Source organism: Anolis carolinensis, chromosome 5 (genome assembly GCF_035594765.1).
Source record: "Anolis carolinensis isolate JA03-04 chromosome 5, rAnoCar3.1.pri, whole genome shotgun sequence".
NCBI classification, from domain to species: domain Eukaryota; kingdom Metazoa; phylum Chordata; class Lepidosauria; order Squamata; family Dactyloidae; genus Anolis; species Anolis carolinensis.
The window spans coordinates 6849958-6877792 of NC_085845.1; the positions used below are offsets into that span (position 1 = coordinate 6849958).

At 39.9% G+C, this 27835-nt stretch overlaps 1 protein-coding gene across 1 annotated transcript in view; it reads left to right on the forward strand.

Annotated features, from left to right (window-relative positions):
• Window positions 1-27835, forward strand: part of dnaaf9 (dynein axonemal assembly factor 9) — a 132195-nt gene that overhangs the window by 79927 nt on the left and 24433 nt on the right. Inside the window, exons 21-30 of the mRNA XM_003225467.4 lie at window positions 345-448; window positions 5906-6052; window positions 8663-8751; window positions 10043-10141; window positions 11159-11276; window positions 13425-13513; window positions 14801-14959; window positions 16419-16544; window positions 21575-21612; window positions 25728-25863. Of these exons, the coding sequence (XP_003225515.1) occupies window positions 345-448; window positions 5906-6052; window positions 8663-8751; window positions 10043-10141; window positions 11159-11276; window positions 13425-13513; window positions 14801-14959; window positions 16419-16544; window positions 21575-21612; window positions 25728-25863 (1105 nt within the window). The remainder of the gene's footprint in view (window positions 1-344; window positions 449-5905; window positions 6053-8662; window positions 8752-10042; window positions 10142-11158; window positions 11277-13424; window positions 13514-14800; window positions 14960-16418; window positions 16545-21574; window positions 21613-25727; window positions 25864-27835) is intronic.

Consider the following 27835-nt stretch of genomic DNA (forward strand, 5'->3'; position numbering starts at 1 on the left):
TGGTCAGAAGTGATTTATTGTAGCTGGTTACTAGCCAGCTGCGCCACAGCCCGGTCCTTTTTTACTTAATGTTTGATTGCCTTATACCAAAAAGCTACTATAAGTTTTCAGGTAGGTTGACACTCAGCGTGGGTTATAGCCCATACCTTCTCATATGGTTGGTTTCAAAAGACAGTCATTGAAACAAAAGTGCAGATTGTTGGTGGATAGCTTTGAGATGCCTTCAGCTTGATGACTCTGTCTCCCAGGGTTGTGTAGGATTTCTGTTGTCTTGTGGTATAAGTAAAGGGCTAGATGTCTTAAAACGTTACTCACAATCCTTGATCCCTTCTTTTAATTTGCAGGGAAGCTCTACTTCTTCTCCGAGGGCCTTCTCTTCTGCCATCCCCACTATGGAAGCATCCCCATCTCCAAGACCCACATGACGTCCATCAGGTTCTACGATGGAGTAAGTGATGATCCCCTCTTTGTTCTGCGCAGAATTCGACCCAACCCATTGACTGTTTGGAAGAATAGCTGTAAATCATCATTTTGAAAACCCTATTAATCCACACGTTAGTTGTAAATGCCAAGTACTTTTTGCTACCAGTTGATCCTTCTTCCATCACTTTGAAGGTGGAAGCAGATGCTTGTTGTCCAAAAAAGCTTATTTCAATGAGAATGGGAAACATCAGATAGTAAACATAAGGCCTAAATATGTAGAGCCGTGTGGGAAAAAAAATTGCTTCAATATAGGGAATATTGTAAGCTATTAGCAAGTGAAACATATACAAAAACATTCTGAACTGCTTTTCCAAAACATTTTGATATGTTCTGCTGATACACCAGAACAAGACACAAACCACCAATATTACGTAAATATTTTGGAAATTAGATTTCTCCTTAGTGCTGAGTTTGTATAACTGCACTGCTGTCACCTTTTGTTTGGGTTTCTTTGAGTTTACCATATTTCAGAAGCATTCTCTCCTGACTTTGCGCCCACATCTATGGCAGGCATCCTCAGAAGCTGTGAGGTCTGTTGGAAACTGGGCAAGTTGGGTTTATATATCTGTGGAATAATGTCCAGGGTGGGAGAAAGAACTCTTGTCTGTTTGAGGCAAGCGTGAATGTTGCAATTGGCCACCTTGATTGGCATTGAATGGCCTTGCAGCTTCAAAGCCTGGCTGCTTCCTGCCTGGGGGAATCCTTTGTTGGGAGGTGTTAGCTGGCCCTTTTGTTTCCCCATGACTGCTGTTTTAAAAGATGATTTAATTCCATGTTTTGGGGCAGAACCCTGGTCTACGAAGCCAGAATCTCATATTATCACGGTGTCATTATCAATCTACCAGCGGCCTCTATTTGTGAACATAAAAGAATTTTTAAAGAATGGAGATTGGATTATTATTATTATTGTCTTTATTTATACCCCGCCTTTCTCCCCATGGGGACACAAGGCAGCTAACACTCCACTCTAAACAAGTTTAAAAAGTGCAATACAAAAGTTAAAAAGCAATTAAATAGTCACAATGTGGTACAAACAAAATTAAAATATGTTGTCGAAGGCTTTCATGGCTGGAATCACAGGGTTGTTGTGTGTTTTCCAGGCTGTATGGCCATGTTCCAGAAGTAAATTATATATAAATACATTAAAATGACATTTAAAACTCATCTATTCCCCAATCCCACCCACACCACCCTTTGTTTGATGATGTTTGAGAATAAAAAAAGGATAACTCTGATGTTTTTAGCCTGCAAGTCCCATCAGTCCCAAACATCCAGGTGAAGGGGTTTTGCAGTCCAAAAACATATTGTAGTTTATAATTTTTTCTTCCCTTTGCCTTCCACTACATGATCTCTCACTTAGTTCCCAGCTGTTGGTGAATGGTGCATCTACACTGTAGAATTAATGCAGTTCAACACCACTTTAACTTTTATGTCACACATCTTTGGAGTCCTGGGATTTGTAACTTAGCAAGGTGCCAGCACTGTTTGCAAAGCTACAACTTCTATAGCATTGGGTCATGTCTCTTAAAGTGGTGTCAAACTGAATTAAGTCTACAGTGTAGATGTAATAATAATATGATATAGTGTACATACATATAATATTGATAATATTCTAATGGAATTACAATATTATACTACTAATAATACAATATAGTAATATTAATTATATATTATATACTAGCTGTGCCCGGCCACGCATTGCTGTGGCGAAGTATGGTGGTATGGGAAATAAAGTATTGAGGAATTGGTGGTAGTTAAGGTAAAGGGTAAAGGTGTGGAGTCCAGATAATCCAGTTAAAGCAGATAATATAAGATTATATGGGTTATATAGCTGTGTGGAAGGGCCTTGAGTCTACACTGCCAGTTAAAATCTGATAATCTGTATTTTATAGGCAGTGTGGAAGAGGCCTAAGTGAGGCCTAACTCTGCCTGTCCCCTGGGTGAATGGGTTGCTAGGAAACCAAGTGTGCGGAGCTTAGCCTTCTAATTGGCAGCAATTGGATAAAAACAATTATTCCTCTCCCTCTAATTAGGACTTTATTTTTCTTTTCTTTTTGTTGTATCAACCTAGAGGCATGGATGATGGGTTGTGTTGTCAATTTTCGAGGTTGTGGGGTGTTTAGTTTTGTTATTTTGGCGGTCGCCAGGATTCCATCACTCTTTTATATAGATAGATAGATAGATCAAATGTAATATTACTAGTAATATTACCATATAATGATATAGTACAATATAGTAATTTAATGCTTATATTGTGCTATTCTCATAATGTGTGTTCATTTGATTTGTAAGCCGCTCTGAGTCCCCTTCGGGGTGAGAAGAGCGGGATATAAATGTAATAAATAAATAAATAGATGCACCCAAAGTTGTGGCCAATGTGCGGTCAGCTACTTGTTCATAAACAAGGTAAATAGGGATTGGCGTTGTGTTTTGTTTTCCATCTTGAATCCTCGATTATATCACCTCGCAAGCATTTGGTGCATTGTATGTGCAGAACAATGCATAATGGAGGGGGCCTTTCTTGGGTTAAATGCGAAAAGGACTTGAAGCATCCCATTGGGTTCCTCTCTTTGCCGCCCTCCTTATCACGCTGCAAAGCTGTGTTTGGGCCTTGACTTCCCTTTTGTATTGTTTGCTTCCAAGACACCCGGCTTTCTATAAATTTTTTCGAGCTATTTATGGGGCTCTGGCTATCACTTCTGAAGTGTTGCCAGGTATTCTGTGCAAAGCAATGCAAAGCAAAGCAAAAAAAAAAAAACCCTTGAAAGAGCCTTTGTATTGTTCCACTGACCTGGCAAGGCGTGAGGCCCGGGAGCTAAAAATAACATAAATGAGGGGAGCGTCTCCGATGGTTGGGGAACGTCTGTAATACAGCAATACCGCAGATATTCCGGAAAAAGATAAGCATTTTAATTTCCAAGTAAATAAGCCTACCAGGCTGCTTTCTCTATAGGCCGCCTATTTTCTTACATTAACTATTTCCGCCGATGGCTATCCAGGAAAAGTGTGCTATTGTGGAAGTGGCCGCATTTGAAGTTTTTCCCCTGTGTGCCAAAATTCAATTTGCAGCAGCTTTTCAATGCTTTGAATTAGTTCACGTAATCTTTTGTTATATAATCTTTTGCCATCCTTTAATGTTGTTTTAAAAACTCAGATGTATTTTAAATTGGTCGCTTTTAGTATGTACGGTATGTATGCATTTTGAACAGATGCTGTGCTGTTTCACCTGATTTTCTCTTTTTGTGTTTTTCACTGTTAATGTGTTTATTTGTTGCTTTAATTTAATCTGTTGTCCTTCACCTTAATCCAGAGGGAGAGTTGGATAAGAAATAATAAAAATAATTCCTTACTATATCTAAAAGGTAATGAACATCACAAATGTTGTTTTGTATAGAATTATTATTTTTCTGTAGGAAATAATGTACATAGTGTGTTCATTACATTTTAGATTATTCTGATTCTTACTCTATATGAAAAAATGTTCATGGTGTGTTCTTTACATTTTAGGTAATTATTATTATTATTATTATTATTATTATTATTATTATAGATGAAATAACATTCATGGTGTTCATTACATTTTAGATTATTCTTATTCTATATAAAATAATGTTCATTGCATTTTAGGGTTTTTTTCGTGTCAGGAGTGACTTGAGAAACTGCAAGTCGCTTCTGGTGTGAGAGAATTGGCCGTCTGAAAGGATGTTGCTGAGGGGACACCCGGATGGTTGATGTTTTACCATCCTTGTGGGAAGCTTCTCTCATGTCCCCGCATGGGAAGCTGGAACTGACAGATGGGAGCTCACCCTGCTCCCTGGAGTCGAACCACCGACCTTTTGGTCAGCAGTCCTGCCACCACAAGGGTTTAACCCATTGCACCATCGGGGGCTCCACATTTTAGATTATTACTATTACTCTATATGAAATAATGTGTTCATTGCATTTTAGATAATGTAGAGCAGGGGTCCTCAAACTTTTAAAGCCGAGGGCCGGTCCACAATCCTTCGGACTGTTGAGGGGCCGAATTATCATTTGGGGAAAAAAACCGAGCAAATTCCTATGCACACTGCACATGTCTTATTTGTAGTGCAAAACAACAACAATAACAATGAAAGACCAATACAATATTTAAAAATGAAAATAATTTTAACCAACATAAACCTATCATGATTTCAATAGGAAGTGTGGGCCTGCTTCTGGCCAATGAGATAGTCAGGTTAATTAGGATTGTTGTTGTTGTGTGCCTTCAAGTAATTTCAGACTTTGAGCGAGCCTAAGTCCAAAATTATTTATTTATTCATTTACTACATTTATTTACTACATTTATATCCCACCCTTCTCACCCCGAAGGGAACTCAGAGCAGCTGTATGTACATACAATATATTATATTATTAGCATAGCACAATATTAGCATTATACTATATTGAACTATACCATACTGTAATATTATATGCAATATATAACATATAATTAATATTATTATATGGTATTATTGTTAGTATTATATTGTATAAAATGATAATATTCTTATCAATATTATATGTACATACAATATATTATATTATTAAAACTGACATAAAAATATTATATTATAAATGAGGGCGGGGGCCAGGTAAATTACCTTGGAGGGCCGCATCTGGCCCCCGGGCCTTAGTTTGGGGACCCCTGATGTAGAGGTTTTCCAGAAAGAGAATACATGTGGATTGCATCTACACTGTCAAAATAATGCAGTTTGACACCACTTTAAATGCCATAGCTTGATGAAATACTGGGATTTGTAGTTCTATGAGGCACTATAGAATTATTTGGTAGAAAAGAGTAAAACTACACCTCCCATGATTGTACAGCATTGAATTGTAGTAGTCAACGTGGTATCAAACTCCATTAATTCAATAGTTTAGATCAGGGGTCCTCAAATTGTTTAAGCAAAGAACTCTACCCTGTTTCCCCTAAAATAAGACATCTCCAGAAAATAAGACCTAGTAGAGCTTTTGCTGAATTGCTAAATATAAGGCCTCCCCAGAAAGTAAGACCTAGCAAAGTTTTTGTTTGGAAGCATGCCCGCCGAACAGAACACCAGAGCATGCAGGATCGGTAAATGTACCTACCATAAAGTGTTGTACATGGAAATATTGATAGTAACAAGAAATTATTGATAGGATTCACAGTTTGTCTGGTTATGCTGGTTTATGATGACAACTACTGTACATTATATAATGTTCATTTTTTCCCAACAATAAATGTGAATTCTTCTTCATGGAAAAATAAGACATTCCCTGAAAATAAGACCTAGAGCATCTTTAGGAGCAAAAATTAATATAAGACACTGACTTATTTTTGGGGAAACATGGTAGTTTAGATGCAACTCTAGACAGTCTCCATTCTGAAATCCCACTGACTTCTTCCCTTTCCTCCTCCTAGGATTCCACCAGCGTTGTGGCCGCTCTCCTCATAGATTACAAAAGCTCCCTGCTTCCTCACTTGCCCATCCAGCTCCACACCCCGAGCAACTCGCTGATGATCGCCCTTTTCCCGAAGTCAAGCCTTTACAAAGCGTTCTACGCAGAGGTGATGCTTGCACACTATCTTCCTTCTCCCGTAAATGCAAAGGTGTCCTTTGAAAGTATGCTCAGTGTCTTTGTTGCTCTTGCCTTTGTGACTCAGGCTATTAGGTGAGTTCTCACATGAAGATTAATTGCCCAGGCCTTGTAGCATCCCCTCGCACTTGCGAAAGAGCTCTTTCAGCTCAAACGTTACAGATAGCAGTATTTATTTTGCCTCCAGTTTCATGTCTGTTCAGTGGAGGTGTATGCATCCGATTGAAAATCCCTGAGCTATGCGCTGTGCAAAGGACAGACGTGGGAGGAAGCAACTAATGCTGCTTTTTTGCTGTTGAACAAAAATGTATGTTTGATTTATCGAATCAGAGCATCCCTTATCTGGAATTACAAGGATGCTCTTGGGATAGGGACACCTTTGCTTTCTGATGGTTCAGTACACACCAGCTTTGTTTCGTGCATAGAATTATTAAGAATAATGTGCATAAACCTGGGTAATTGTGTAAAAGATAACATGGATATAATATTTAGACTTACAGTAGAGTCTCACTTATCCAAGACTCGCTTATCCAACGTTCTGGATTATCCAACGCATTTTTGTAGTCAATGTTTTCAATATATCATGATAGTTTGGTGCTAAATTCGTAAATACAGTAATTACTACATAGCATTACTGCGTATTGAACTACTTTTTCTGCCAAATTTGTTGTCTAACATGATGTTTTGGTGCTTCATTTGTAAAATCATAACCTAATTTGATGTTTAATAGGCTGTTCCTTAATGCCTCCTTATTATCCAACATATTAGCTTATTCAACATTCTGCCGGCCCGTTTATGTTGGATAAGTGAGACTCTACTGTAGTTCATTTTTCCAAGGTATGAATTAGAGAGCCAAAACTAACAAAATGAATTGCAAACAGGAAGAAATAATAATAATAATAATACTTTATTTGTATTCTGCCCTATCTCCCCAAGGGTTTGTAGGACTCATGTATGGTCCTACATTTTGGCAATAAAAAAATATAATGTGGAAGGGCCATTCCTGGCTTGAAAACAGTCCATGCGAAAGGGATCTGGGAGTCTTAGTGGGCCACCAGCTGAACATGAGCCAAGAGTGTGATGTGACAGCAGAAGAAGCCAATACGATTCCTACATCAAGAGGGGTCTAGTGTCGAGATCTCGAGATCGCTACCTTTGAGTCTGGTGGAGATGCCTTCTTTGGAGGTTTTTAAGCAGAGGTTGAATGACCATCTTTCAGGGATGCTTTGATTGTGTCTTCGGGACAGAATAGGGTTGGGTTGGATAGCCCTTGGTTTTCTCTTCCAAGATTGTGATTTTATGACTCCCAAGACATATCAAATAAAGGTATTCCAAAGAACAAAAATAAAAGCAACCCCGAAGACCAAAACGCTTCTCATCCCATGCACTTCAGATAAGAGATAATCAAACTGTTCTCAAAAATCACTTGTTAGTGTCATGCTCCAAAGGCCAAACATTAAGATTTCTTTGTTATGTATCTTCATGTCAACATTGACTTATGGCGATCCTATCATAAGCTTTTCCGACCAAGATTTATTCAGAGGATGTTTGCCTTGGTCTTCCTGTAAGGGACTGAGCAAAGCAGAATAGAGTGGGCCATTGCTTCTCTCAATCTGCCTCCTTTAAGCATCTTATTTGGCTTCTAATGAAGCCTTTTCCAACTTGTCCTGATCCCATGATAGCTGTCGCATGGTGCTTTGCTTTGCATTGCGCCATTTACATGGTTGCAATGACTTGAGGTGGCTGGAAATGAGGGACCTGCTGCATATTTGGATATGTAATGAACTGACCAGTGCTGGAAATAAGTTCGAATTTGATCAACGCAGCCACACATGCCGACAGAGGCTTGGTATAACTATCCTCTTTAGATAAATTTATCTTCATGTTTACACTTTAAAAAAAAAAACGGTAGTCCAGCTAGGGCTCATTACATATCAAAATGTACTGTCGACAAACAACAAAGTTTTTATTTTCTCAGCTAAAAGAATTGTATTTTTTTAGTTCACACTGTGTTGTCAAAGGCTTTCATGGCCAGGATCACAGGGTTGTTGTATGTTTTCCGAGCTGTATGGCCATGTTCCAGAAGTATTCTCTCCTGACGTTTCGCTCACAACTATGGCAGGTATCCTGCCTTACATGTGGGTGAAACATCAGGAGAGAGTACTTCTGGAACATGGCCATACAGCCCGGAAAACATACAACAACCCTTAGTTCACACTTTTTCTCACTTTTGCAGGAATCTTGCATCCCTAACCCTTGTGAAAGTCCAGGTCCTATTATGATTTATATTAATGCTGACATGGGGAGAAAAGTTTGCTTTCTTAGCTATTAACATCTAAAGCGGACCAAGTTAATTTGGCCTTGTCAGTGTTACGATTTATTAGCCATGATAACAAAACCTTTTCTGGTCTGGGAACCACACTTCAATGTTTTCCAAGTGAGCATTTTTAATTGGAAAATGTTAATAACCTGCATCCAAAGAATCCCCTCGATAACCATCATGGATATATTGCCTTTAAGGGATTCTTAAATTATTAACTTGCAGAACAAAGTCATCCAGTTGGGATTTTATTTGTTGCAGGTTTCCTCTGTCTGGCAGCAACGAGGGACTTCAGGAACAACTTTGAAGATGACCCAAGGCGATTCCCTTCCTGCAGAACAGGAGAGATTGTGAGCAAGTGGCTTTTCCCCCTGCAGTAGAATTGCATCCCACAAATAACATTAACAGCCAAACATTGCCCTGCAGAGTGCTCTTCTTCAACATGCCAGCCAGCCATAAAGAGCACCAGTATTCCATTATTTCCCAGTTAGCATTGTGGTCTAAATCCAGTTTGTAATCCCGACTATTTTAGAAGCACTGTCTTGGTGGAAACTTGCCGAGCTGACGCTTACTGTATATACTCATGTATAAGTCTAGAACTTTTAGTTGCAAAATTGGCTGGAAAAACCTGGGTCGATTTATCCACAGTTCAATATAAGCATTATAACTTTCATCAAGAAAGTATGTGTTTTAAATTGTCTATTTTATGATGTTACAATGCTGATTAGGCTTGTCCTCATGTGAGCCGCTCCGAGTCCCTTCGGGGAGATGGAGGCGGCATACAAAAATAAAGTTGTTGTTGTTGTTGTTGTTGTTGTTGTTATTATTATTATTATTATTATTATTATTATTATTATCATCATCATCATCAAGAAAGGAACCATCCCCTTCTTTGAGTAAAATGGCAAAAGGCAAGAGCTTAGTCCTACTGAAAGGACCCTAAAAGAAGCACCAGCTGCGTCTATTCCCTGTGCCATGGCACCACATCTGCCCTTTTTTAATGTCTTGATAGGGAAATGGCAGCATCCACAGACAACTGAACCCCTGAGAAGGGTTAGCCCTTTCTCCTCTCCATCAAATGACCCTTCACTTACCAATCAGTCATATGAGAATCTATTATATTGGCTCCCAAACTTGCCCTTGACTTATACGTACATCAGTTCCAGCTCTAGGCTAAAACCTTTTTATATTCAGGCAGGTTTCGTAGCTATGGTTATCATGGTTTTCTATGGGTGAACAAACTAGTATATGGCATATGTTAATGTATCATAAAAACTAGAGCTGATTGGGGGAAAACCGATGTTATTTTTGGAATTGGCAGGTCACATATACCCAGAAGCCAGTCTAACATATGAGGCATCAAAATGTGTGTCGGCCAGTGTAATTTACAGTGAGCGTGGGGCACCACAAAGCAACACAAGTCCCTCTCAAGCAAATGAGATATTTCTCATTCAGTTCAGTGGGACACATGCAAGAAATTCTCCCACATGGTTATGCATCACGGCCCGATTGGGTTAGGAGCGGGTATTGGATCTGAGCTTCGGAAATGGTCATCTCACAGCTTGACAGCAATGAAAAGAAACCTAATATTTTCCAAGTTGAGAGCGACAACGAGGGCTTAACAATGGCTTCTTGTTCTAGGCATTCCAACATGCAGAAACTGTTTGATGCCTTGACCTGTCCTCCTGGGGAAAAATGGAACCAGCTAAGAATATCCACAAGCCTTCCAGATTTGGACAGGTGAGGTTTCCAGTCATGTTCTTGCATTACACTTGGTTCCTACGGCTTTGTAAGTTTAACTTTTTGCGGTTTTGGTTAATTAGGAATTAGGTCTTCATTAGGAATTTTAGGTCATCCAATGCAACCCTATGGTCGACTTCTGCCAGATGTTGTCCATAGACTCATGATGGAGACTTCAGCAATTCCTGGAGAGGACACCTCTCTGGGAATCTCTATCTTCTCGATTATGATTATATGGTCATAGAGTCATGCTGGAGAACTTCAAGATTCCCAAGGAGGCGTTCTCGCAAAAAGATAATATTTGGGTTTTATAAAACATTTAAAATGTGTGTGATTTTTCCACCCCTCTAACCTCTGCAAAAGAGGAAGGCTTACTGTACTTGTTTGTAAGTTTTGCAAGCTTCTCTCCCACTTGATGCAGTCAAAGAGAGGCTTGATCATAATTCGATACTTATTTTATTGTGTTTTCACTTCCGTCTTGGGTAATTTAATATGCATGTGTTTTAATATATGTTTTTATGGTTTGTATTGTAATAATGTTTTAATATGTGAGTTTATGGATGTATTTAAGTATGTTGTGCCCTGCCTCAAGCCAAAAGGAGAGATGGGTAATAAATAATAATAATACAGCCCAGAAAACATACAACAACCCAATAATAGTAATAATAGTAATAATAATAATAATAATAATAATAATAATAATAATAATAAATATTAGTATTACTATTATTTTGAAGGAATTCTTTGGTGAGAGCTAATTCAGACCTCTTAATGGAGTTTAAGGTCCTAAGATGCTTATCCAGATTCCAGATGAAGGAGGGTAAGTGGAAGTAGAGGCACATGCATTTGTAGTTGATTTTTGCAAGAACAGTTACCCTGATCTACTTTGTGTGTATGTGAACAGATAACAATACTGTGTGTCTTCAGTAGTTGTCAGAGATTCTCCATCCCACTTTAAAAAAAATATATGTTCTGTATGGTAGTAAACAAGTCTGTCTTTTCTTGTTACTTTCTCAGATTTCAGCAGCACTTTACAGTCAGCAGCGTAAGTCGTGAGCCAGTGCTGAGAGCTCATCTCCCGACTTTGCTGCAAGAATCACAAACCATTCCTGATAACGATGCCGAGAATGATAAGGTAAGGCTCTTGGTTTATGCCTGGCACCATTCTTCCTTCAAACGTAATTTGGGTCCCTTTGTTATTTTGCTTCTTCCAGAACTGAGTCACCAAGTGGCATAGAAATGTATGCTAGATTCTAGACTTTGTTCCCTGGTCAATATCAGGCTTATACCACACTGTGTAACAAATTCTGAAAAAAAAACCTGTTCCTGGTTTGAAAGTGTTATTTCCTGTTAAATTGTGCAGTACTTACTTTGTTCTACTCCAGAAACTCTGTTTTTGTGTAGGTTAAATTGGTTGAGACTCTATGAGATATTCATGGAAAAGCTATAGCAAAACGTGCTTCAGGATGTCCCTCTCGCAAAAACAAAGTTTTTGCAGTTTAATAAACTTTTTCAATGTTTTTATGATAGAACCACTTAGGAAATGACCCAAGAACAAAAATTGTGTTACATAGTGTCATCTGTGGCATGGTACTTCGGATTTAGCTGTCTGTCTGTGAAATCTGGGTAGCAAAGAACGCTGAGAGGAAGAAAGTCAATAGGTTCGAAATGTGATGCTCAAGAAGAGTTTAGCAGATGCCACAGACTGCTAAAAAGGAAAAATGAATGGATCCTAAAACAAATCAGGGCAGTTCAGTATGTTTCTTGATGATTTCTCAGTCATAGAATCCTAGGATTGGAATAGACTCCAAAGATCATCCAGTTCAAGCCTATTCTGCCACACAAAAAGACACAATTGAAGCCTCCCCGACAGATGGCCACCCAGCCTTTATTTCATAATCGCCAGAGAAGGAGACTCCCCCCACATTTATATTCTACTGTCAAACAGCTATTACTGGCAGGAGGTTTTTCCTAATGTTTACATAGAATCTCATAAAGGGGCCAAAACTAATTTTTCAAGATTAAGAAAATAGTTGCTTTGCTCCTCCCTGCTTTTTGATGTTATAAAAAAATCTGACAGAAACTTGAGTGGAAAAACACATATGTATGTTTTTTTGTCTATTTGTGTGATATGACTGTGGGGTTTGCAAGATGTTTGATTTCCAAGGAGCTCTGAACTGGTTACCACTTTCTTGAGCCCCTTCTACACTCTCATATCAAATACAGATTACTGTATATACTCGAGTATAAGCCTAGTTTTTCAGCCCTTTTTTTAAGACTGAAAAAGCCCCCCTTGGCTTATACTCGGGTGAGGGTCCTGGTTGGCTTATATTTGAGTCAGCTTATACTCAAGAATAAATGGTACATTTATTATTTTTCTCTATTATTATTGGTATTATTACATTTATTATTTTACTCTATTATTGTTGCTACTATTACATTTATTTTACTCTATTTCTATTATTAATACATTTATTATTTCACTCTGATCTTATTATTATTATTGCATTTATTATTTTACTCTATGTATTATTTTCATGTATTATTATTATTATTATTATTACATGTATTATTTTACTCTATTATTATTAAAAAGATACATAAGCACATTTACATTGAAGAAGATGAGAATAATGATTTGATCAGAGTCGGAGAGTCTTATCTTAAATTTGAACTTTATGTAAATATTCAAAAACATTTAACCTACTGATGCCTCAATTAATGTAATTTTATTGGTATCTATTTTTATTTCTGAAATTTACCACCCTCGGCTTATACTGGATTCAGTGTTTTCCCAGTTTTTTTGTGGTAAAATTAGGTGCCTTGGCTTATATTCGGGTTGGCTTATACTCGAGTATATACAGTATCTGCTTTGGTAATCTGGATTATTTGGCAGTGTAGAAGGGACCTTGGTCAAGTATCCCTTGTCCAAAGTGTTTAGGACCAGAAGTGTTTTGGCTTTTAGATTATTATTATTATTATTATTATTATTATTATTATTATTATTATTATTATTATTTGATTTTGCAATTTTTCCATATACTTAATGCGATATCTTAGAGATGCGACTCAGGTCTAAACACAAAATTCATGTATGTTTCAAGTTCCCCTTAAATGCATACGCCCAAATAATTCTATAGCTTTGTGCATGAAACAAAGTCCGTATAATTGAACTGTCAGTCCCTGACTCAGCCGCCCACATGGACAATGGTCAGATTTTGGAGCATTTCAGATTTCTGGCTAAGGGACAGAAATGTAATCTGTCTCTTCCTTCCTTTTTGAGGTGGTGATCACCATCTTGACGGGTCTTCCAGGCTGTCGCTCAGGTGACCTCGCTTCTTTCTTGGTCACCTTTAACAAAGAATATGGAAGGTAAGTGGAGCTTTTCTTCTTCTCTCCCCTCGGACTGAAATGGAAGTCCGGGATATTTGTGATGCTTAAAGCATAGGATCTCCATAATAGGAGCTTCCGACAAGACTTTTATCCTGCAGCTTCCTGAACTCACACAGGTGATGTAAGGTTCTGTTTAACTCTTTAACAAGAGGAAAGAAGTTATAGTTGTGCATTCTTGTTTGTTTGATAAGAGTTTGAGCTTTCTGTCTTGATGCACATCAAGTGTGACAGTAACCAAAGAGATCTTGTAGCTTTAGAGCAGAGCTTTCCAAACAATGTGTTGCGACACATCGGTGTGTCAGCCGCAGTGTATCGTGCAAACATAATAATATAATAATAATAACTTTATTTTTATACCCCGCCCCATCTCCCCGAAGGGACTCGGGGCGGCTTACATGGGGCCTTGCCCGACATAACAATATAATAACAACAACAAGACAATAAAACAAATATCCCAACAATAAAACATCAGCATCAATAAAACAGTCATAAAAATCAACATACAGCATAAAATGTTAAAAACAGGAGACTAATACACAGGTCTGGGCCAAAGTGCAGAATATTGCAAAATGGGGAGAGGTAGTTTCACAGCTAAAATGGTCAATAAAGTGCAATGTAATATAATAGTAAGAAACCTCTGAGTCTGTGGAAACAAGCAATAAATTGTATATTTTAAATATATATAAATGGAAGATTTTCATGAGTTATGTTGTGTCCCCATATATTTCATTATTGCTATTTATGTAGGTGTCCGTATCTCCTATAAAGAGTTGGTTTAACCTCTGGTTTGCTTGTAGAACTGAATGTATCACGAAATGATGCGTGTCTCAAAGGTGTGTCCCCAACATGAAATGTTTGGAAAGTTTATGCCTTGGAGATTAACTGAAAGGACGAAATTGGTGGCATAAACTTTCATAGACTAAGTCTGCTTCTTCAGATGCATCTCTAAGATGCCACATGATTCTTTTTTACATACAGATATTCCACATTAACACAGATGTGTCCCGCATTGAGTCCATTTTCTTATGACGGCTCCTTGCTGGGCTGTGAGGATGCTCCAATCACTGGCTTTCATCAGTTGTCATATTTTTAAAAGGTTTCAACCTTGAGATCATTGAGGTTTGAACCCAGGTTGTTTTCTCATTCCTGGTTTAAACAGAGAGAGAGGAGAGGTAGGAAGAGATTGCAAACAATAAGGTAGGCAGTGTTGCAAACAACGTGGATATTAAAGAGACTAATGATAGACTTGGCTCCATTTTGTTCTAGGTGGCTCATTTATCGCCAGACCATGGACAGCCCTGAGTGTTTCAGTGCCGCTCACTTCCAGAAATACCTGTCCGGCGTTCTCGAATCCCAGCACAACCGCAGCAGCCGGCTCTCCTTTTACGGCAGGCAGAAAACAAGGCTGCTGCTGGTCCTGCAAGGGTAAGTAGGGGACCTCTTGCAAATTCAAAATTCCCATTTTGGCATTGCTTTGACTCAAGATAAATCATCTTAAAATGCAAGTGGTGGAGAAGTGTCTCCAGCTTAGTACATCCCAGGCTTTTAAGGTGCTGGGCAATCGAGGGGAGGAAATAGCAAATTTCAAGGGGTGAATAGAAAGCTCTTTGTCTTCTTTGTTTAAAATAGTAGCAACCTTTGGCATTTTGTCAACAGAAGCCAGGAAACCCCTGCCATTGCACTTTTGTCCCTTTTTTTGTTTTCCGTGCAATGCAAGTTGATAACTCAGGTTGAAAACAATGTGGGGTTATGACCAGGCAGAAGGACACATCCCATCTTCTCCGCTTGAGATGACATAACAGTCCTAACAGAATAAGTAAGCCCCAAGAGGCAGCCCTGGCTGTCAAACGGAGTGGACTTCACCTGAAAAACAAAAACAAGGCTCTCACTTTATTGGTTCCTCTTCCTCATTGTTTTTTTGGGAGCATTTGCAAGAAAAAGCACGTTGAGATCCCTGCTGGTCGAGGCCAAAGTCTTCTCTCTAAGCAGAAATCTGGTTTCATGGGCAAGTTCTTTGACTCTGGGGCATTCACAACCCAAAACTGAAGGCATCACCTCTTCCCTGCTGTGCATCTCGCATTCAGAAGATGTGCTTGGCTTGAGGACTTGGAAGTTAAGTTGTCTTTGGCTCTTGTGTCAAATTGTTAGATCTACAGTAGAGTCTCACATATCCAAGCCTCGCTTATCCAAGCTTCTGGATTATCCAAGCCATTTTTGTAGTCAATGTTTTCAATATATCATGATATTTTGGTGCTAAATTCATAAATACAGTAATTACAACATAACATTACTGCGTACTGAACTACTTTTTCTGTCAAATTCGTTGTATAACATGACGTTTTGGTGCTTAATTTGTAAAATCATAACCTAATTTGATGTTTAATAGGCTTTTCCTTAATCCCTCCTTATTATCCAAGATATTCGCTTATCCAAGCTTCTGCCGGCCCGTTTAGCTTGGATAAGTGAGACTCTACTGTATTGTCTTCACATTTGTTTAGACCAGGCATGGGCAAACTTGGGCCCTCGCTCCAGGTGTTTTGGACTTCAACTCCCACAATTCCTAACAGCCTACTGGCTGTTAGGAATTGTGGGAGTTGAAGTCCAAAACACCTGGAGCGAGGGCCCAAGTTTGCCCATGCCTTCTTTAGAAGGTCCCAACAAGCCATGATTGCAATTTGACGAAGCGTTCCTATTTGATTGAGAGGTGACAAGGTCCGGTTGCATAAGGTGCCAGAGCCGGGCCATTTCTTTCCTTCCTGATATTTCAGCTCTCTCTTTCACACAGAGAGACCCCTTTATCCTTGCTGCCCCACCCAAAAGTGGTGTGACAGTTCATGAGTGGCCTTTATCACTTCACAGCTCTTTCCCTTTGTGTCCCCTGCAGATACACAGATGTGATTGACGTAGTGCAGGCCCTCCAGACGCACCCCGATGCGGACGTCAAGGCCGCCTTTGTCGTCGGAGCCGTCACGACTTGCGTGGAGCCGCTGAGTTGCTACATGGAACACAGGTACAAATTTTTCCAAGTCCTTGCATTTCTCTGTATGGGAACACCTTTGTGTTGATGGGACTGGAGGGATAATCTAAAGATCTTCAGCCAGGAGTTCAAAACTTTTAACCAGACAAGGCAAGTGAAATAGTTTTCTTAGATGAAGGGTAGCAAAGAGCTACTTCTTTTTCCTCAGGAATGAAAGTAACAACTTGGTCAGGAGTCCTAGATTAGAGACACTGTTCTTATAGAATCATAGGATTGGAAGAGACCCATTGGCCATCTAGTCCAACCCCTTCAGCCAAGCAGGAAAAGCACAATTAATGTATATGCATATAATATTAATAATATTATAATGTAATACAATAGGTAAAGGTAAAGGTGTCCCCTGACATTAAGTCCAGTCATGTCTGACTCTGGGGGTTGGTGCTCATTTCCATTTCTAAGCCGAAGAACCGGCGTTGTCCGTAGACACCTCCAAGGTCATGTGGCCAGCATGACTGCATGGAGCGCCGTTACCTTCCTGCCGGAGCAGGACCTATTGATCTACTCACATTTTTATGTTTTCGAACTGCTAGGTTGGCAGAAGCTGGAGCTAACAGCAGGCGCTCATTCCGCTCCCGGGATTTGAACCTGGGACTTTTCTGTCTGCAAGTTGAGCAGCTCAGAGCTTTAACACTGTGCCACCAGGGGCCCCTAATGTAATACAATATAATATTACATGTAATATAAATATACCATTATAATAGTGTATAATAATAATAATAATAATAATAATGTAATACAATATAATAATAATAATACACTATTATAATGGTATATTTATATTACATGTAATATTACTAATAATATTACAATATATTAGTGTAATATCACAATATAGTGTTATAGTACAATATAGTAATATTGTACTATACTATTAATATAATATGACTTGTGAGCCACCCTGAGTCCCCTTCAGGATGAGAAGGGTGGGATATAAATGTCCCTAATAAATAAATAAATAAATTAAAGCACCCATAACAGATAGCCATCCAGCTTATGTTTAAAATCCTCCACAGAAAGGAGCTTCCACCACATTCCAAGGCAGTGTAAGTAAGTAAGTAAACTTTTATTACGATCAATGACCAGCTCGTAACCAAGGCAGTGAGTTCCACTCTTGAACAGCTCTCCTTATGGTCAGTTCTTCCTAATGTTCAGGTGGAATCTCCTTTCTTTCCTGTCATTTGAACCTATGGCTCCATTGAGTCCCAATCTCCAGGACAGCAGAAAACAAGCCCGCTTCCTCTTCCTTATGGCATCCCTTCAGATATTTAAATATGGCTCTCATGTCTCCTCTCAATCTTCTCTTCTGCAGGCTAAACAATAATAGCAATTTAAAATATGCAGTTAAAATGATGGAAATGGACTTTTGGTTCTCAAAAGGCTGTCAGAATAAAATGCTTTGCCTGTCAAAAGGAGGAAATGTATTTATTTATGTATTGCATCTGTGTGCTGCTGTTCTCCCAGAGTGAGACATTAGATACCTTCCAAAGCTACCTGAAGTATTCTTCAGAAAATTAGGAATAATTAAAACCGCCTTAAACAGTATAAAATCATTTTTAAAAGGCAAGCAAGTCTTTAAAATGAATCAAATATCTCTCTAAAAAGGACTCCTGCTTCCTTTAAAGCAAGGAAGGATGCATTTATTGGTATAATTGTTTTATTGTTGTATCATTGATATTTGATTGTTTTATCGGGCTAGGCCCCATGTAAGCCACCCCGAGTCCCTTCGGGGAGATGGGGTGGGGTATAAGAATAAAGTTATTATTATTATTATTATTTTATTATGACACAGCAAACAAGATAGATATGCTGGATTTCATATCACAAAATCACAAGTCGAACACTTCCCAAGTGTCTAGGACTGTGTGATGTATTTTCGGATGATGCGCGCAGATCCCAGTAGGGTGGCCTTTTGCAGTTGGCAGATCGTAATTTTGTCAATGTCTATTGTTTCCAAATGCCGGCTGAGATCTTTTGGCATGGCACCCAGTGTGCCCATCACCACTGGGACCACCTGCACTGGTTTCTGCCAGAGTCTTTGAAGTTCAATCTTGAGGTCCTGATAGCGGCTGAGTTTTTCCTGTTGTTTTTCGTCAATGCGACTGTCACCTGGGATGGCGACATCAATGATCCAAACCTTTTTCTTTTCCACAACTGTGATGTCTGGTGTGTTGTGTTCCAGAACTTTGTCAGTCTGGATTCGGAAGTCCCACAGTATTTTTGCGTGCTCATTCTCCAATGCTTTTGCAGGTTTGTGATCCCACCAGTTCTTTGCTGCTGGGAGGTGGTACTTGAGGCATAAGTTCCAATGAATCATTTGGGACACATAGCTGTGCCTCTGTTTGTAGTCTGTCTGTGCGATTTTCTTACAGCAGCTGAGGACATGATCAATGGTTTCATCAGTTTCCTTGCACAGTCTGCATTTTGGGTCATCAGCTGATTTTTCGATCTTGGCCTTAATGGCCTTTGTCCTGATGTCTTGCTCCTGGGCTGCAAGGATCAGGCCTGTCTCCTTCTTCAGGGTCCCATTCGTGAGCCAGAGCCAGGTCTTCTCCTTATCAGCTTTTCCTTCAATTTTGTCAAGGAACTTCCCATGCAATGTTTTGTGGTGCCAGCTGTCAGCTCTAGTTTGTAGTTTGGCTTTCTTGTACTGGTTTTTTGTCTGCTGTGCTTTGAGGAGTTTCTGATTTTTGACTTCAATCAAAGCAGGTTCTTCACTTTGCTTTACATATTCTGCCAGGGCATGTTCTTCTTCTTTGACTGCTTATTATTATTATTATTATTATTATTATTATTATTATTATTATTATTATTATTCTCGCCAGGCTCCCTGGGGAGGACATTCCCTTGCATTGTGTCTCTGTGTGTTTATGCATGTATTTTCGATTGTATACCTTTGACATGTTTTATTATGAAGTGCCATGTACATTTCATGTTGCTATATAACCAAATGACACCAAACAATGTTCTCACATTACAGCATGGCTAAATCAAGTCCAAAGCACCCATCTTTAATGTGATTTGTTGGGGAGGGGTTGGTTCACACGGAAGGAAAAGATGCATAGTGTGTGAAAGTAGTACAGAGTGTTCCTGTTGTGTGCCGGTTTTTTGGTAATTTAGAAGAATGGGCGATAAAATGATTGGAGCAGTGACAGTTGCTGGAAGGCAGTGACACAAAAGGGCACGGAGAACGACAAATCACCTGGGCAGAGTCTGGCTGAAAACATCTCTTTGCTTAGACTGCATCGAAGTTGATGGTGTTTTTGTATCAGGGCACAGCTGTGTTCCTCTTCTGTTTCGTTTAACCCGAGCATAGTTTGTTCGGAGAGCATGAAACGCAGATCTGAGTTAAGCTGCTGTGAGGCTCTAAAAAGTGATTATTCCACAAACTGGAACACTAATCCCCTTCCTTGTTCTTCCATGGGAAGGAAGGGCAATCATGTGAATAAGCGAGCACATACTTACCCAGCACCTTGGCAAATCTGTATTTATTTCAGAATCATTGATATTTCAATTGAAAGGGTAACCATTTGATCACAGAGCTTAGCCTTAGTTTCATCTTCCACCAAGAGACAGCATAAACCTCTTCTCCTTCATTCCTCTATCTATCTTTCTATCTTTCTATCTATCTATATAAATAAAAGGGTAATGAAATTTCGGCCTAGGACAAAACAACAAAACTACACATCCCAGAAACACTGAACTTGGCAGCACAACTCCTCATCCATGCCTCTACGTTCATACAACAAAAAGAAAAGAAAAATAAAGTCCTAATTAGAGGGAGAGGAATAATTGGTTTTTATCCAATTGCTGCTAGTTAAAAGGCTAAGCTCCGCCCACTTGGTCTCCTAGCAACCCACGCAGCCCAGGGGACAGGCAGAGTTAGGCCTCACTTAGGCCTCTTCCACACTGCCTATAAAATACAGATTATCAGATTTAACTGGATTATATGGCAGTGTAGACTCAAGGCCCTTCCACACAGCTATATAACCCATTTATAATCTTATATTATCTACTACTAACTGGATTATATTGACTCCACACTGCCATATAATTCACTTCAGTGTGCAGTTGCACACAACTGGACTTAATGTCAGGAAAAAACCTTTACCTTAACTACCACCAATTCCTCAATACTTTATTTCCCATACCACCATACTTCGCCACAGCAACGCGTGGCCGGGCACAGCTAGTCTTTCTATATAAATATAATGTGCATAATTCCAATGGAGTAAACAACAAAACCGCTGGACCAAATCACACCAAATTTAGTCACAAAAGACATAGTCATCCAATTATGTCTTTCCATCAAAAAACCCTATATAATTAGGTCCAAATTACAAAAAAAAGCCCAAAACCAAAAATTTCTAATTGTGCATGCGCAGAGGCCCTCCAGGAAACTTGATGACGTTTGGTAGGTGAGCGTGGCTTCACCGTGTGCCGACGGCGAAGCATAGATTGGGTTCCTGGGAATTATCAAAATGAACAAAACTTGGCAGGCAGCATTAAAAAACTCTACAATCTGGACAGTAAATAAACAACAACACTCTGAAAATAAGGGTATTCCTGACAAGAAACAAACAGAGCCAGCTAACACCTCCCAACAAAGGATTCCCCCAGGTAGAAAACAACCATGCTTTGAAGCTGCAAGCCCATTCAATGCTAATCAAAGTGACTAATTACAACATTCATACTTGCCTCCACAAACAAAAACCCACTTAGGACGACGCCACAGCAAAGTGTGGGCACAGCTAATTTATATATACTGGGAGGATGGTAGTGGAATGCATAGATTAGTATTGAGCATATGGTCTGCATACTTGAAAGGACAATTATTTTTATCCCTGGCATCTCAATAATAAAGGGATTTCCCTGGGAAATGGGCTTGCTTCATTTATGTCACTTGAAGTAGGGTTTGTGCAGCTTTGCATGCTTTGGAAGCACAGCAGACGCCACCTGCCTAAGGTCTCAGCATTAAGACATTTGTGTTTATTTTATTTTGGCAGGTTTCTCTTCCCCAAGTTCCTGGACCAGTGCTCACAAGGTAAACTATAAGCTTTAAAACTCTCCTAACTGGAAATTAAAATGCAAATGCCTTTTGGGCACATTGAGGAAACTGCCAGCTTCGAAGGGGCTGATAGCCAATCATATAGCAAGATTGGAAAAGCATAACTGTATTTATTATTTATTTATTTGCAGTACAGTAGAGTCTCACTTATCCAACACTCGCTTATCCAACATTCTGGATTATCCAACGCATTTTTGTAGTCAATGTTTTCAATAGATCATGATATTTTGGTGCTAAATTCATAAATACAGTAATTACAGTAATTTGTGAAATCATAACCTAATTTAATGTTTAATAGGCTTTTCCTTAATCTCTCCTTATTATCCTGACAAGACAGAGGCCCTCCTGGTCAGTCGCTCGTCTGATCGGGGTATTGGGTGGCAGCCTGTGCTGGACGGGGTTGCACTCCCCCTGAAATCACAGGTCCGCAGTTTGGGGGTCCTCCTGGACTCAGCGTTGACGCTTGAGGCGCAGGTGTCGGCGGTGGCCGGGAGGGCTTTCGCACAACGAAAACTCGTGCGCCAACTGCGACCATACCTCGTGAAGTCTGACTTGACCACGGTGGTGCATGCCTTAGTTACCTCTAGACTGGACTACTGTAATGCGCTCTACGTGGGGCTTCCCTTGAAGACGGCCCGGAAATTACAATTGGTCCAGCGGTCGGCGGCCAGACTAATAACTGGGGCGAGTTACAGGGAGAGATCCACTCCCTTGTTCAAGGAGCTCCACTGGCTGCCGTTTATTTTCCGGTCCCAATTCAAGGTACAGACCATCACTTATAAACGGTTTGGGACCCACCTATCTTCGTGACCGTATCTCCTATCATAAACCTGCCCGATCCCTTCGATCGTCAGGGGAGGCTCTCCTGTCACCACTGCCAATATCTCAGGCCTGCCTTGTGGGAACAAGGGAGAGGGCCTTCTCTGCTGTGGCCCCCCGATTGTGGAACTCACTGCCCGGTGAGATTAGGCAAGCCCCCACACTAGCAGCCTTTAAGAAAGACCTGAAAACATGGCTCTTCCGTTGTGCCTTTGGAGAGTAATCACTACATATATCCCTTTTGCTGCTCTCCTTCAATATTTGTCCTCCAGATCGCACCGCCACTTTATGACCCTGTCCTCTGTGGTTTTTACTCCTACTTCCTTTCTCACCTCGAGTTTTAATCTAGTGTTCATGTGGCCCGTCCTTGGTTTTATTGTTCTTTGATCTTGTTTAATGTAGTGTATATTTTCTTTTATTGTATTGTTTAATGTGCTATGATTTGTTGTTCTATTATATTTTGTTATATTGTATTGTTCTGGGCATGGCCCCATGTAAGCCGCCCCGAGTCCCCATTGGAGAGATGGTGGCGGGGTATAAATAAAGTTTATTATTATTATTATTATTATTATTATTATTATTATTATTATTATTATTATTATCCAACATATTCGCTTATCCAACGTTCTGCCGGACCGTTTATGTTGGATAAGTGAGACTCTACTGTATTTATATTCCGCCCTTCTCACCTTCAAGGGGACTCAGGGCAGATCACAATGCACATATACATAGAAAACATTCAGTGCCATTAGACTTACGACATATAGACAGACACAGAGGCAATTTAACATTTTCCAGCCTCCAGCTTCATGAGGGTATGCTCGATTCCGACCACAGGGAGAGCTGCCACTTCATCGTCCACTTGTGATACCGAGTCCTTGATGGAGTACTTCCTCATTCCTTTCTGCATGCTGCTGGAAGTTTTTATGGTGTTGTAGATTAGTTAAATCACACTAACTGCATAAAGCGGTATCCAAATTTTTGAGCTGCTTAGTTCAACAGCGAGCTAGGCTATTAAATGGTCGGGAGCTCAATCCGACCCGGGCTTCGATCTCATGACCTCACGGTCAGTGGTGATTTATTGCAGCTGGCTACTAAGCAGGTGCGCCACAGCCTATGCATGGTAGGATAGGCGTACTGTTTGTTTGTTTATTTATTTATTTATTTGTTTACAGTATTTATATTCCGCCCTTCTCACCCTGAAAGGGACTCAGGGCGGATCACATTACACATATTAGGCAAACATTCAATGCCTTTAATATAGAACAAAGACAAGACAAACATAGGCTCCGAGCTGGCCTCGAACTGATGACCTCTTGGTCAGAGTAATTTGTTGCAGCTGGCTGGCTGCTCACCAGCCTGCGCCACAGCCCGGGCTGTTTGACCTGTGTGGCATTGCTGTAGCTCGGAACAAAAGCCGCGAAAGTGATTGTGTAAAGCTTAAACACGAAATCCAAATCCTTCCAAAAGTCGAGTCTCTTGGGCTATTTCTTGGAATAGGAAGGACCCAGAATGCCCAAGAAAAAGAACGGAGCATTGATCTTTGCTTCCTTCGTGTGATTAGAAACAGTGACTTGAAATATACAAACCTGGTGGTTAAGCTTTAAATTTTTAATTAATTTTATTTACCTTATTTCTACCCTGCCTTTCTCCACCCCAAAGGGGGACTCAAAGCAGCTTACCAATGGCAACCATTCGATGCCTTAAAAGTACAAACAATAAAAGTTAAAAATCAAATAAGAATTTAAAATTAGTATATAGTAAACATTTGAAAACATCACATTCAAATTTAAAATCCCATCATCCCTGGAAAGACTGGATGGCCATCTGGCAGGTGAGCTTTGATGTTGCCTTCCTTTGTAGCAGAAGCGGATTGGTCTTGATGGCCTTTGGGTGCCCCTTCCAATTCTATGATTCTGTGACCCCAAAGTCAGACCCTATGGATGCCTCACCAAGAGGCCTTTAGGCCCCAGTGCCAAAGAGATCCCAGGTGCAGATTTATTTCAAAAGACATCTTTATTTTTTTTTTAACGGTTCACTGTTTTGAAGTATGACTCATATTGATATTTTAGGTACGGAAAATTGTTGTTGTTATTGTTGTCTGCCTTCAAGTTGTTCCTGACTTATGATAGAGTTTTGGGGGGCTGAGAGAGAGTGACTCACCCAAGGTGGATGGTGAATTGAATCCAGGACTCTATGGAGTTGCAGCCCTGGGCTCAAACCACTGCCCTGTGTTGGCTTTCCACTTGGCTCATGTTGCAATATTGATCGTAAAACACTAAACGGGTTGCGATGACCTGTTTCTCAAAATCTTTGAGAACAAAAACACACTGTGCCCTGACACAGTATTGGAGCAAAGTAAAGAACTTTTCAACTATCTTCTATATATATAAAAGAGTGATGGCATCAGGGCAGCGGACAAAACAACAAAACTACAGGCCCCCCCAACCTCGAAATTTGACAACACAACCCATCATCCACGGCTCTAGGTTGATACAACAAAAAGAAAAGAAAAATAAAGTCCTAATTAGAGGGAGAGGAATAATTGTTTTTATCCAATTGCTGCTAGTTACAAGGCTAAGTTCCACCCACTTGGTCTCCTAGCAACCCACTCAGCCTAGGGGACAGGCACAAGAGTTTGGAGAGACCCCTAAGGGCCATCCAGCCCAACCCTTTCTACTATGCAGCAGGACACAATCCAAGCATTCACAGCACATGGACAACGTATAAATACAATACAATGCTACACAGGGACATAGACCCCCCTCTACCCTCACCACTTTCACATTACACAAACAACCAAATGCATACTAAACATAAAGACAACCATACAACAGACATTCAATACCACCACTACCTCAACAAGTTCTCACCAACACCACCAGACAACGCCACAGCAACGCGTGGCCGGGCACAGCTAGTTGCTCTATGTGGAGCAATCACCGCTGAATGCCCGACCACAGCAAACTTTTTCTTCAAAGTTTGTGGGAATTTCCACAGATTCTATGAATCGGATTCCTAGTCTCTAGAGCAGGCCTGGGCAAACTTGGGCCCTCCAGGTGTTTTGGACTCCAACTCCCACAATTCCTAACAGCCTGCCGGCTGTTAGGAATTGTGGGAGTTGGAGTCCAAAACACCTGGAGGGCCCAAGTTTGCCCATGCCTGCTCTAGAAGCTTACTCCATGATATTGCCTTCAAAAAAGACCATTTTAGGAGGCAAACTTAGCAGGAAATGCTGTCCTTTAAAACTGTAATCCTGTTTTCTTTTGCAGGTCTGGTGAGCAACGTCGTCTTCACAAGCCACACCTCTGAGCAAAGAAACCCGCTTCTTGTTCAGCTCCAGAACCTCATACGAGCTTCAAATCCCGCCGTTTCATTTATCCTGGCTGAAAATGGGGTTGTGACAAGGTAAAGAGGATATTTCTCCGTATACAGGCAGTCCCCAGGTTACAGACAAGATCGGTTCTAAAGAAAGGTTCTTAAGTTAAATTTATATGTAAGTCAGATCAGGTACATTTTATAAGTGTAACTCCAGCCCTAGGTCGGGGGACCTTTAGTTTTGTTGTTTTGCCCAGTGGAGCAGCACCATTATCCTTTTATATATATAGATGTGTATGTATGTATATATATAAGCTTTGGATAGCATCATCATCATCATCATCATCTTTTATTTGTATTCCACACTATCTCCCCAAGGGGACTCGGGGCGAATTCCAACAAAAAATGGCAAACATGCAATGCCATAATACATTTATCAAAACAAATACAGTAGAGTCTCACTTATCCAACACTCGCTTATCCAACGTTCTGGATTATCCAACACATTTTTGTAGTCAATGTTTTCAATACATGGTGATATTTTGGTGCTAAATTCGTAAATACAGTAATTACAACATAACATTACTGCATATTGAACTACATTTTCTGTCAAATTTGTTGTATAACATGATGTTTTCGTGCTTAATTTGTAAAATCATAACCTAATTTGATGTTTAATACGCTTTTTCTTAATCTCTCCTTATTATCCAACATATTCGCTTATCCAGCGTTCTGCCGGCCCGTTTATGTTGGATAAGTGAGACTACTGTACAAATAACAAACCAACCAGTTCCCAAAATAAGCCAATGTAAACCAATATCTAAGACAAACTTATAACCCAACAATTAAATAATAACATAACCTATCACACAACGTAACATAAGATCCAACCTAAAGACATTGCAGACATTAAACATAAATTTATATAAAACAGCAATTAAAAATGCAATTAAAAATAGTTATTAAAACTGGGTTGCTGTGAGTTTTCCGGGCTGTATGGCCAAGTTCCAGAAGCATTCTTTTCTGACGTTTTGCCTGCATCTATGACAGGCATCCTCAGAGGTTGTGAGGTCTGTTGGAAACTAGGCAAGTGGGGTTTATATATCTATAGAATAATGTCCAGGGTGGGAGAAAGGACTCTCCTCTGTTGGAGGCAAGTGTGAATGTTGCAATTGGCCACCTTGCAGCTTCAAAGCCTGGCTGCTTCCTGCCCAGGGCAATTCTTTGTTGGGAGGTGTTAGCTGGCCCTGATCATTTCCTGTCTGGAATTCCCCTGTCTTCTCAGTCTTGCTCTTTATTTACTATCCTGCTTTTGGAGTTTTTAAATACTGGTAGTCAATTTTTGTTCATTTTCATGGTTTCCTCCTTTCTGTTGAAGTTGTCCACATGCTTGTGGATTTCAATGGCATCTCTGTGTAGTCTGACATGGTGGTTGATGGAGTGTTCGAGCATTTCTGTGTTCTCAGATAATATACTGTGTCCAGGTTGGTTCCTCAATTGCTTTGCTATGGCTGATTTCTCTGGTTGAGTGAGTCTGCAGTGCCTTTCATGTTCCTTGATTGGTGTTTGGGCAATGATGTGTTTGGTGGTCTCTTTGTAGACTTGTCCACAGCTGCATGGTATACGGTAGACTACTGCAGAGGTGAGAGGATCCCTCTTGTCCTTTGCTGAACGTAGCACTTGTTGGATTTTCTGAGAGGGTCTTTAGATAGTGTGTAGGTTGCATTTCTTCATTTCAGTTATTAAAATTATTGTGCAGCCAAAAAACCAACAGAGCCAACAAAGCCGACCGAACCAGAACCAACAGAGCCAGAGTATGATATGATTTCTAGTTGGTAGTATATTAACTATATGTAAACTTTTAAATCTTCCCCTGTGGGGTTTGTTTTGCTGCCTGTGCCCCTGTTCAGAAGAGATTTCTTCGCACTTTCTGTGAAAATTAGATTTTGAAAAATGTGGTTTGTTGTGGAAACAAGGATTGGGGATAAAGTTTCAGTGGAGACCCCTTTTCCCCATGATAATAACTCTTTGAGAAATGAATTTCCCTTCTTAGAAGTATATT